The 12,272-nt window shown below is 40.5% G+C and overlaps 1 protein-coding gene across 1 annotated transcript in view; it reads left to right on the plus strand.

The window, feature by feature from the left end:
- The window catches only part of LOC132394271 (contactin-associated protein-like 5), a 977,958-nt gene that overhangs the window by 807,281 nt on the left and 158,405 nt on the right, over positions 1 to 12,272 (plus strand). The window contains exon 19 of the mRNA XM_059970196.1: positions 322 to 540. Coding sequence (XP_059826179.1) covers positions 322 to 540 — 219 coding nt within the window. The remainder of the gene's footprint in view (positions 1 to 321; positions 541 to 12,272) is intronic.

Raw genomic sequence — 12,272 nt, forward strand, 5'->3', positions numbered from 1 at the left:
CTCTCTGCACACAGAATGTGAGTGAATCAGTGGAAGGAATGACAATGTACATGAATCATTTAAAAATTAATTAAAAACTGACTATTAAGACTGTATTTGCTTAAAATGTCATATCTAGTTTCACCGTGCATGTGGGGGGTTGGGCTCTCTTATGGTTTCATTAAAAGAGGTTGTCCTGATGAAGATTATGATTGGTTCACTGTGAGTAATGTATAGGCAGTAATACACATTAACTGGTGCTAAATTAGCTTGCTGTCATCTTTTATCATGTCCCATGGCTGCCCCTGACTAATTCCACATGATGTTTAAATCACATTTCAGACAGTGACAATGTGGATGAAGAGGTACTGAGGGAAAACACAGAAGGCTTCATTGGCTGCCTCTCCTCGGTCCAGTTTAATGGGATTGCTCCACTGAAAGTTGCCTTGCATCAGCCCAGCTCTCCTGTCATCTCCATAAAAGGCCACCTGGTGGAATCTAACTGTGGATCTTCAGCCCTAAGCGAATCAACGGCCTTCACCACCTCGTACTCCTTTACAGGTATCTTACTGTACCGCTTGATGATAACGGGAGAGAAAATATGAGTTAGATCTAAGTATGAGCACTGATGTTGGTCACCAGCTGAATGTTCACCATGAAGTCAATGGAACTGAATGTGTGGAGGTGAGGCTGAGCAAAGGGCAATTTCTCATGTCCATTGACTATAGTTGACCAAAGATACATTTCTGCCCCAATGGGTATTTAGTCAAAGGATGGCAAGCAGTGTCAAAGTGGTGAGATATATAGTGCAGCTGTAAAGTTGCTACCTCACAGTCTGGCTACTCAATCTCAATCCTGACCTCTGGTGCTGTCATCGTGCAGTTTGTGATTTCACCCTGGGCTGTTACAGTTTCCTCTCCAAAGGGATGGGTTGGTAGTATTGTTGGGAAAGTATAGGGAGGGCTAATAACCAGTAAATACTGATGTGGAATGTGCTAATGTGGTAACAGCAAAGCACAGTCAAAACTGTGCAGAGGAGATTTACAAGGATGTTGCCTGGATTGGGGAGTATGCCTTATGAGAATAGGTTGCGTGAACTCAGCCTTTTCTCCTTGGAGCGAAGGAGGATGAGAGATGACCCAATAGAGGTGTACAAGATGATGAGAGGTATTGATTGTGTGGATAGTCAGAGGCTTTTTCCCAGGGCTGAAATGGTTGCCACAAGAGGACACAGGTTACAGAGGAGATGTCAGGGGTAAGTTTTTTACTCAGAGAGTGGTGAATGGGTGGATTGGGCTGCCGGCAATGGTTGTGAAGGCAGATATGATAGGGTCTTTTAAGAGGCTTTTAGATAGGTACATAGAGCTTAGTAAAGTAGAAGGCTATAGGTAAGCCTAGTAATTTCTAAAGTAGGGACACCTTTGGCACAACTTTATGGGCTGAAGGGCCTGTATTGTGCTGTAGGTTTTCTGTGTTTCTAACTGAAAAGTTGAGACAGGAACTGCAACAGTGATGTCAGTCAAGTTTCAGGAAGTTCATTAAATATGTTAGAGCATTCACCCATTGTTGTAATAAAAATCTGTTTTACTGTTAACTCATTTAGATTTGTACATACTCATTTAATTCTGAAATCGAGGCCTAGTCTATAACTTCATTAACATATACAAAATGCTGAAGGCACTCAGTAGGTCAGACAGCATCTATGGAGAGTCAATGTTTCAGGCCAAGACCACTTAATGACTCTTTCTGTAACCATAATTCTGCTATCAAATCCTAGTTTTACGATTAATGAAGTTTTTGTGTAATTTTCTCAGCTGAAGATATTAAAGCTGAAGCAAATTTGCACTCAGGGAGATCAGTTTTGACTGGTGTTCTGATGCACACAAGTCTTAATAAATCAACCATTATTTCAAACTCCACTTGTTCTGACAGTAGGTTAATTGGCCACTTTGAATTGCCCTTAGTGTGTAGATGAGGGATAGAATGTGAAGGAAGTAAATGTGATTACTGCAGAGTTATGTAAATAGGTGCTTGATACTTGGTACAGACTCAATGGGGCCAAAGGACCCGCCTGGCTCTACAATACTAATTATAATAAATCTGAGTGATCTATAGCAGTGAGAAGCTCAGAGGTAGTAGGATGAGTTTCCACAAACAGCCAGGCAAAAATTACTGCTGGCACCACACCCTAGTGAATATGAATGAATAATTCAGGAGAATTTAGGCTCAGTGGCCACTTTATTGGATACACCTGTACAGCTATTTATTAATGCAAACATCTAATCAGCCAAAAACATGGCAGCAACTCAATGCATAAAAACATGCAAACATGGCCAAGAGGTACAAAGTGACTTGAGAGTCCCAGAGCAGGATTCCAAAAGTTTAATTTGTGGGTTGAATCTGAAGGAAGGCAAATGCAATGTTAGCATTCATTTCAAGAGAATTACAATATAAAAGCAAGGATGTAATGCTGAAACTTTATAAGCCATTGTTCAGACCACATTTGTGAGCAACTCTGTGTGGGGAAGAATGTGCTGGTCTTGCACAATTGCCAGAGGAGGTGTATGAGAATGATCCCAGGAATGAAGGGTTAATGTATGAAGATAGCTTGATGGTTCTGGCCATATATGTGCTGGAGTTTAGAATGATGAGTATGGGGTGGGGGGGGGGATCTCACTGAAATCTCTCAAATATTGAAAGGCCTAGATAGAATAGTCATGGAGTAGAGGGTCTAGGACAAGAAGGGCACATCCTCAGAACAGAAAGATGCCTCTTTAGAATAGAGATGAGGAGGAATACCTTTAGCCAGATGATGATGATTCTGTGGAATGCACTGCCACAGTTGGCTGTGGAGGCCAAGTCATTGGATCTATTTAAAATGAAGTTTCTTATGGTCTCATAAATTAGGTTTGAAATACTCCTGAATGCAAGGCACTAGGAAGCAGGGAAGAGAATAATGAACAGGAATAATTGAATTGATAGAATTGAATATTTCAGTGCTGCAGAAGTATATCTGTAAGGACTCAAAGACAGAACGTGCTTGTTTACAGATAAAATATCCTGATGTTCGGTAGCATGATCCGTATATTAGTTCTGTCTTGATCATCTCTGGAGTCTCGCTATCTGACATCCCAAGACCCTTTCACCTTCTACAAGGCACAATTCGGGAGTGTGATAGAATTCGCTGCACTTGCCTGGGTGAGTTCAGCTCCAATAATACTGAAAACAGCCCACAATATCCAGCTGAGAACAACTTAATTAATTCTTTCTCTTTTTCTAGAACAGTTGTTTGGAATTAAGCATATCTTGTTTCCACTCGAGTTCTCTGGGTTATGAGCTGTTTAAAAGAGGAGATGTTTAATGTGTGGGGTGATCTGGAAGGTGACAAAGAGGAAATGGCATAAATACTGGCTGCATTTACAGAACATATGTAAGTTTCTGGGACTGGCTGGGAAGCAGTCTTGTTTATGGAGAGTTGAACGATAGGTACTGCAGAAATACAATCATAATTAGTTCTGGATACAGAAATGAAGCTAGAAAACTGGAAAGCTGCAAGTATTAAACTTTTTTCCCAAACCAATAGAAACAAGTGATCAGGTACTTGGAAGAGTATACATTAATTGACAGAAGCCATCATGGTTCTTTTGTGTAGCAAAATTTGAAGTTTACTAACTTAAATATTTAATTTGGTAACAGACAATTGTTGAGGGACATGTGGTTGATGTACATCTAGCTGCCATTTTTATCCCACATCATCAGTTGATCATAAAAAACACAGTTCTGCTTTCTCTCTCTGGGCCATGTAGCCATGAGAAGCACGCCTTGATTAGGGATTGTCAGCGTGATCAGTCAGGGTCAGCTCATGCCTTGTGAACTTGATTGAATTCTTTGAGGAAGTCTCAAAACAAATTGATGAAGGTAGAGCAGGGGATGAGGTACATATCAATTTTAGTAAGGTGTTCAACAGGGTTCCCTAGGGCAGGCTCATTGAGAAAGTCAGCAAGCACGGGATCCAGGGAAACTTGGCTGCATGGATTCAGATCTGGCTTTCCTACAGAAGTCAGAGTGTGACTGAAGATGGACCCTGAAGTCCGCAAATAGCGGTGTTCTTCGGGCATCTGCACTGGGAACCATGCTATCTGTGACGTTTATCAACGACTTAGATGAGGAAGTGGAAGGGTGCATTAGTGAGTTTGCAGGAGGTACAAAGGTCAGTGGTGCTGTGGAAAGTGTAGAAAGTAGTCATGGGTTACAATGGGACATTGACCAGATGCAGAGCTAGGCTGAGAAGTGGCAGATCAAACTGGAAAAGTATGAAGTGATATACTTTGGAAGGTCAAACTTGTAGGCACAGTCAAGGTTAATGGCAGTATTCTGTATTTCATAAACCTATTGTATTAAGTACAGTGTAAAAGACTTGTCAGAAAGCTGAAGGTTCATAGAATTAAAGGATTATAGAACATATATTAGTACACCACAGTACAGGCCATTCAGCACATGATGTTGTGCTAACCTTTTAACCTACTCCAAGATTAATCTAACCTTACCTTCCCACAAAGCCCTGAACTTTTTTCTACCTAAGGGTCTTTTAAATGTTCCTAATGCATCTGTCTCTGGAAACACACCTTGTAATGTGTTCCATGCACCCACCACTTTCTGTGTAAAAACCTATCCTTGACATCCAATCACCTTAAAGTTATGTCCTCTTGTATTAGCTGCTGCCACCTTGAAAAAAGGTGGTGGCTGCCCACTCTATCCATGATCAATCATCCTATACAGCCTTACAGAGTCACCTTGTATCCCCCTTTGCTCCAAAGAGAAAAGTCCTAGCTTCTCAACCTTTCCACATATGAGATGTCCTCTAATCTAATCTAACAAATCTCCTCTGCAATTTAAAGATTCCACATCTTTCCTATATTGAATCAATCAAAACTGAACACAGTACTCTTAGTATGGTCTAGTCAGAGCTTTGTAGAGCTGCAGCATTATCTCATTATATTGCTTAACTCAATCCCCCAACTAATGAAGCCAACATACCATATGCCCTCTTAACCACCCTATCAACTTGTGTCATGACTCTGAGGCATCTATGGACGGATCAAGATCCTGCTGGATCCCACCACCAAGCACATCTTCCCCTCTTACCCCTCCTCACTTTCTGCTTTCCACTCGGATCACTCCTTACTCGACTCCATTGCCCATTTGTCCCTCTCCACCGATCTCCTTCCTGGCACTAATCCTTGCAATCGGAACAAGTGCTACACCTGCCCTTTCACCTTCTCCCTTACTACCATTCAGTGCCCCAAAAAGTCCTTACAGGTGAAGCAGCACTTCACCTGTGAGTCTGTTGGGGTCAGTTTCTGTGTTTGGTGCTCCTGACGTAGCCTCCTGTATATTGGTGGGACCTCACATAGATTGGGAGACTGCATTGCTGAACACCTAAGCTCTGTCCGCCAGAAAAAGCGGGATCTCCCAGTGGCCACACATCTTAATTCCATTTCCCATTCCCATTCTGATATGTCCATTCATGGCCTCCTCCACTGTCGTGATGAAGCCACACTTAGGTTGGAAGAACAACACCTTATATTCCATTTAGGTGGCTTGCAACCTGATGGCATGAACATCGATTTCTCAAACTCCCTTTAATGCCTCTCTCCCCTTCACCATTTTCCATCCCCTTTTCTCTCTCTCAACTTATCTCTTTTCCTGCTCATCATCTCCCTCTGATGCTCCTCCCCTCCGTACTTTCTTCCATGGCCTTGTCTCTTTCACCAATCAACTTCCCAGCTTTATACTTCATCCTTCCCCCTCCCAGTTTCACCTATCACCTGTTGTTTCTCTTTCCCCTCCCCCACCTTTTCAATTTACTCCTCAGCTTTTTTTCTCCAGTCCTGCCGAAGGGTTTCAGCCCGAACTGTTGACTGTACTCTTTTCCTAGATGCTGCCTGGCCAGCTGAGTTCCTCCAGCATTTTGTGTGCCTTCCTCAGATTTCCAGCATCTGCAGAATTTCTTTTGTTTATACTTCAGCTACATACTGCACAACGGGGATGATTCTACCTGAAAGCAAAGACTTGACAGAAAATTTGATAGGGATCTATAAGATCATGACTGATATTTTGTAGGTCAATAAAGAGATGATGTGGCTGGTCAAATGAGTAGAGTACACTAATATAAAACGTCTGGAAGAAAGATACAAGGATGATATACAACGTTATTTTTGTTATTGAGAATAATTAGCTTTGGCAGTTCACTTATGCATGGGTAGTGGAAGCAGAATCAATCCGTGCTGTCTTCAAAACTGAGTCACAAACAATCCTCAGATCCTGGAAACATTGAGAAACAGACACAAAATGCTGGGAGAATTTTAGAAAATACTGCTTATTGAGTTGTAAAGGGAACTCTTACAGGGTGAAAGTTGTGGAGCAAGAATAGCAAATTACTCTACCAGGGGCCAGAATGGTTCTGAGAAGCTGAATGGCTATTCTCGCCATCACTAAACTAATATGATTTAATGTTCTGTGGAAAGGCCTGGAGAAACTGGGATTGTTCTCCTTCAGTGCAGAAGGTTGGCAAGTACAGGCTCCCCCAGCTATCCGAAGGTAGAGCATTATTGTGAAATGGTTCATAAGCCGGAATGTCGCAAAGTGAAGAAGCAATTCCCATTTATTTAAATGGGAAAAATTTGTCAGCGTTCCCAGACCCAAAAAATAAAATCATGCCAAATAACACATAAAACCTAAAATAACAGTAACATAAAGGACTCCTTCCATCCTGCGCACGGACTGTTTGAACTGCTTCCGTCTGGTAGGCGCTTCAGATCCCTCCAGACTAAGACTAATAGGCACTGGAGAAGTTTTTTCCCTACTGCGGTCACTTTGCTGAACAGTTAACTGTCGGCTAACTATTACTTGGATTGCACTACATGTATGTATAATCTATATATTAATTTATATTTATCATTATTATTGTTATGAGCAGAGAGACAACATCTGCCGGAAGTAAATTCCTTGTATGTGCACAGGTACTTGGCGATTAAAGTTTGATTCTGATTCTGATTCTGGTTCCAATATAGTAAAAGCAGGAATGATATGATAAATACACAGCCTATATAAAGTAGAAATACTTTTCTGCAATCATTGCAGCACTGTCTAGCGTAGTGTATAATCTCACTATGTTGTGGAAACAGTCTCACCGGAAGCAGACTCTCCAGTAACCTTTAAGCTACCAAGTTGCCAAATCATACCAAATAACACATAAAAATACAAGTAGAGATAATGTATGTACAGTGTAGTCTCACTTACCGGAATTGGGAAGACAGTGAGCATACTGATGTTAGGCTTAGTCATCGGAGGTTGGGGTGCTCGGCAATTTTTTCCAATAAATTGCAGTTTTGTCACAGTTAAACACTTGCTTATACTTGCTTCTGAAATTATCTTCTTCAGTTTTGCTGGGAACTTTTTGGCAGTTTCAGTATCAGCCGAAGTACTCTCTCCAGTAAATTTTAAGCTATGAAGCTGCCCTCGCCTCAGAAACCGATCAAACCACCCATGACTACCTTTAAATTCCACTTTTGCAACACTTTCATCACCATTGTCCAGTGCTTTCTGTTTCAGCTTATTAAAAATACTGACTGATTTCTCCTTAAGCATAAGATAACTTAATGGAACACCATGCTTTGTACACCCATCAATCCACTCAAGCAATAGACTTTCCATTTGATCCATTATTGGATGCTGACTAAGAGAGATTACTTTGCTATGAGCAGAACCAACAGTAATATCAGCAGCTTTCAAGATTCTTTCTCTCTGCATATAAATAGTGTGAATGGTTCAACACGCGGACAATGTCCTTACTTTGTTCACCACGATCAAAACATTTAATTATGAATAGTTTTACGCGAAGTTTAACACCCTTATGAGCTCTTTCAGGCTTTTCCAATACCTTAGAACTCATCTTGCTAACGAATGCACAAAATAAATCGACACACGTTTAAGCAATGGCAGCTAGAATGCAGTTCCGGGGGAGGAGCTTGGCTGTTCGGGGCGCGCGCTGCCTTTTTTCTTAACCGTGAAAATAACTTCTGTTAGCGAAAACAGGTAACTAATGTAGGTCTTTCGTAACAGCAAACGTTAAAAAAAATTCAAAAATGATGCAGCATTCAGAACTAGAAGGGCACTAGAGTGGATAGAGAGAAACAAATGAAGGATACCAAATGTCAGGACAGGAAATTAACATTATTGACATAAAAAGAGAAGATTACTCATGAAAGATTTTGTTTGTTATAGAAATGTTAGCATCTGGAATAATATTTATGGACAGATGGCGGATCTCAAAAAACAATTGGATTAGCAATTGTTGGGCTACTGAGAATGAGAAAGGTGTGGAGCTTAAAGCATTGCTTTTCTCAAAATCCAACATGCAGTCAGAACCCTGGCAATGTCGTAGCTGGTGCTTCTGTCTCACGGCTCCAGTGACACACAAGGCTGTCTGCACAAAGCAGCTTAGCAATTCTAGGCACAGTTGGACTTCCCTGTGCATTCCCATATGTCAATTTTTATCTCTGTTGTTACCTCTAGGAGTTTGATTCTACTGGTAATTAGTCACTATCCACTTTTTAATAAGCACAGATACAACAGAAGTAATCCAGACATATTGAACATTTACTTGCATATATTTCATACCTGTCTTGTTGCACATAAATTTCCCAGTCTATTGCATTTTGACATGGCACTGCTTCCTTCTGAAGCACAATTCTACACCCTTAGTCCTTTGTTTATATTGGTCACCTTTTCTGCTTCTACATTTCAGAATCAGAATCAGATTTATGATCACTGACCTCTATGACATGATTTTTTTTGTTTTTGGTAGCAGTACAGTGCAAAGATATAAAATTACTAGAAATTACAAAATTAAATAGTGCAAAAACATAGGAATAACGAGATGATCTTCATGGGTTCATGGATCATTCAGGAATCTGAAGGAGGATATGAAGAAACTCTTTCTGAACTATTGAATGTGCTTCAAGCTCCAGTATATCATCCATAAAGCTGTAAGATATAGGAGAAGAATTAGGCCATTATGTCCATTGAGTTAGCTCTCTCATTCTATCATGGCTGATTTATTATCCCTCTCAACCCCATTCTCCTGCTTTCTCCCCATAACCTTTGATCCCCCTACTAATCAAGATCAACCTCTGCTTTAAATATACTGAATGACTTGGCCTCCACAGCTGTCTGTGACAATGAATTCCACAGATTCACCCCCCTCTAGCTAAAGAAATTCCTCCTCACCTCTGTTCTGAAGGGACATCCCTGTATGCTGAGGCTGTGCCCTATGGTCCAAGAAGGCATGTCCCAGATGGTGAAAGTCCTTATTGATGGATACCATATTCTTGAGGAATTGCCCCACTTGAAAATGCTGTTGACAATGGGGACAGTTGTGCCTCGTGATGGAACCTCCATAACGAGACTCCATCCATAACCTCTTGTGATCCTGTACATTGGAGTCTTCATAACAGGCTTGATACCAACCACTCAGAATGCTTTCCACCATAAGCTTACAGAATTGTGTCTACAATACATTCCCTCCCCAACCTGTCCTGAAAGTGAAGCTGAGTGGATCAGGAGAGTTCGTTTCTACCTCCACAGCTCTGCTGGGGTCAGAAAATGCTCCTAAGAGAAAAAACAAAACAACAAATTACATATCTCAGAAAAATGTCATTTGGCTCAACCTTTCTGTACAAGTGCCTCTAACGCTTTTTCCTGCCTTTCTTCAGCTATCTATCTATCAATATATCATATAACCATATAACAATTACAGCACGGAAACAGGCCATCTTGGCCCTTCTAGTCTGTGCCGAATGCTTGCTCTCATCTAGTCCCACCTACCTGCACTCAGTCCATAACCCTCCTGTCCATATACCTATCCAATTTTTTTTTTAAATGACAAAATTGAACCTGCCTCTACCACTTCTACCAGAAGCTCGTTCCACACAGCTACCACCCTCTGAGTAAAGAAGTTCCCCTTTGTGTTACCCCTAAACTTTTGCCCCTTAATTCTCAACTCATGTCCTCTTGTTTGAATCTCCCCTACTCTCAATGGAAAAAGCCTATCTACGTCAACTCGATCTATCCCCCTCATAGTTTTAAAAACCTCTGTCAAGTCCCCCTTAACCTTCTACTCTCCAAAGACTTTACAACTTTACATTCTATTTCTCTTATCCCTCATTTCCATATTCAACTATCCATTAAAAGCATTGATAGCATAGTATTTACTTAAAGCTTTCCAAGTACAGGCAATCCCTGGGTTATGAACGCGTTCCATTCCTGAGACCATCTTTAAGTCGGATCTGAAGTTGGAACAGGTACATCCGGTATTATTTAGTGTCAGTTAGTCAAACGTTTGTCTTTGTATATAGTATACATTTTACCTTTCTATGCATATAAAACACTTAAGAAATGCATGTATTTCAATGATTAAACCACTGCGTTACTTAGTAATAATTCTAGCTTTCATCAGAGCAGGACCTTTCACATGTTCCATTGAAATTGTTCTGATCGTTGACCGACTGTAGCCTAACGCTTTTCCGATGATGCTTTTCACCTCTTTCTGATTGCTTTATTACTTCCACTTTATTTTCAATCATGATCATGACAGGATACTTGGTAGTGTGAAGGAGCAGAGGGATCTGGGGGTACATGTCCACAGATCCCTGTAAGTTGCCTCACAGGTAGATAGAGTAGTTAAGAAAGCTTATGGGGTGTTAGCTTTCATAAGTCGAGGAATAGAGTTTACGAGACACGATGTATTGATGCAGCTCTATAAAAGTCTAGTTAGGCCACAGTTGGAGTACTGTGTCCAGTTCTGGTTGCCTCACTAAAGGAAGGATGTGGAAGCATTGGAAAGGGTTCAGAGGAGATTTACCAGGATGCTGCCTGGTTTAGAGTGTATGGATTATGATCAGAGATTAAGGGAGCTAGGGCTTTACTCTTTGGAGAGAAGGAGGATGAGAGGAGGCATGATAGAGGTGTACAAAATATTAAGAGGAATAGACAGAGTGGACAGCCAGCGCCTCTTCCCCAGGGCACCACTGTTCAGTACAAGAGGACATGGCTTTAAGCTAAGGGGAGGGAAGTTCAAGGGGGATATTAGAGGAAGGTTTTTCACTCAGAGAGTGGTTGGTGCGTGGAATGCACTGCCTGCATCAGTGGTGGAGGCAGATACACTAGTAAAGTTTAAAAGACTACTAGACAGGTATATGGAGGAATTTAAGGTGGGGGTTATATGGGAGGCAGGTTTTGAGGGTCGGCACAACATTGTGGGCCGAGGAGCCTGTAGTGCACTGTGACTATTCTATGTTCTGTGTCCTATGATTATTTTCATGAACAGAAACACTTTGGATTCAGAGCTGTGCCGGGTCCTAATAACCACTGCACTGAGACATGTTAAATCAGGTCTGGGGTTCCACTGGGTCCTAAAGACCACCTAACTGGTTAGCTAAATAAGGGACCTGAGCATCTGTGTTTTTCGGTATCCACGGGGGATCCCGGAACCAATCCCCCACAGATAAGGAGGGCCAACTGTATTCCAACAATTAAACCACTGCGTTGCCTAGTAAAAATTGTAGCTTTCATTGGGGAGCCTTTCACATGCTCCATTATTCTTTTTTTCTTTTCCAATCTTTTTATTATTATTATTAATATCGACATAATAAGATTAATACATAGATAATGGGATTACAAACATACAAATTTAAACTGAACATGAAAGGATACATAAGCAATAGTTACAATATAAAAGAGTCTTCCCAAATCATGAACGATACAAGTAACATATAAACAAAGCAAAACTAGGCATATCATAATATATATATATATAAAAAAACAAAAAAGAGAAAAAGAAAAAAAATTATGCTAGAAAAACTAATCTAACAACCTAATAACTAATAAAGAGAAAAAAAGAAAAAAGAAAAAAAAGGGAAAAAAAGAAGAAAAAATGGGCTACATATAATATCTAACAAAAATACAAAATCATCAGTGTTGTCAACTCTGATCCTCTCAACATATGTAAAATCAAAACTGGAAAAATAAATAGGCTTGGAACAGGGTCACATTACATCATATGAAAATATTGAATAAATGGTCTCCATATCTTTTCAAATTTAATAGAAGGGTCAAATACAACACTTCTAATTTTCTATAAATTTAGACATAATATAGTTTGAGAAAACCAATGAAATATGGTAGGAGGATTAATTTCTTTCCAATTCAACAAAATAGATCTTCTAGCCATT

This window comes from Hypanus sabinus, chromosome 5 (assembly GCF_030144855.1).
Source record: "Hypanus sabinus isolate sHypSab1 chromosome 5, sHypSab1.hap1, whole genome shotgun sequence".
NCBI classification, from domain to species: Eukaryota; Metazoa; Chordata; class Chondrichthyes; order Myliobatiformes; family Dasyatidae; genus Hypanus; species Hypanus sabinus.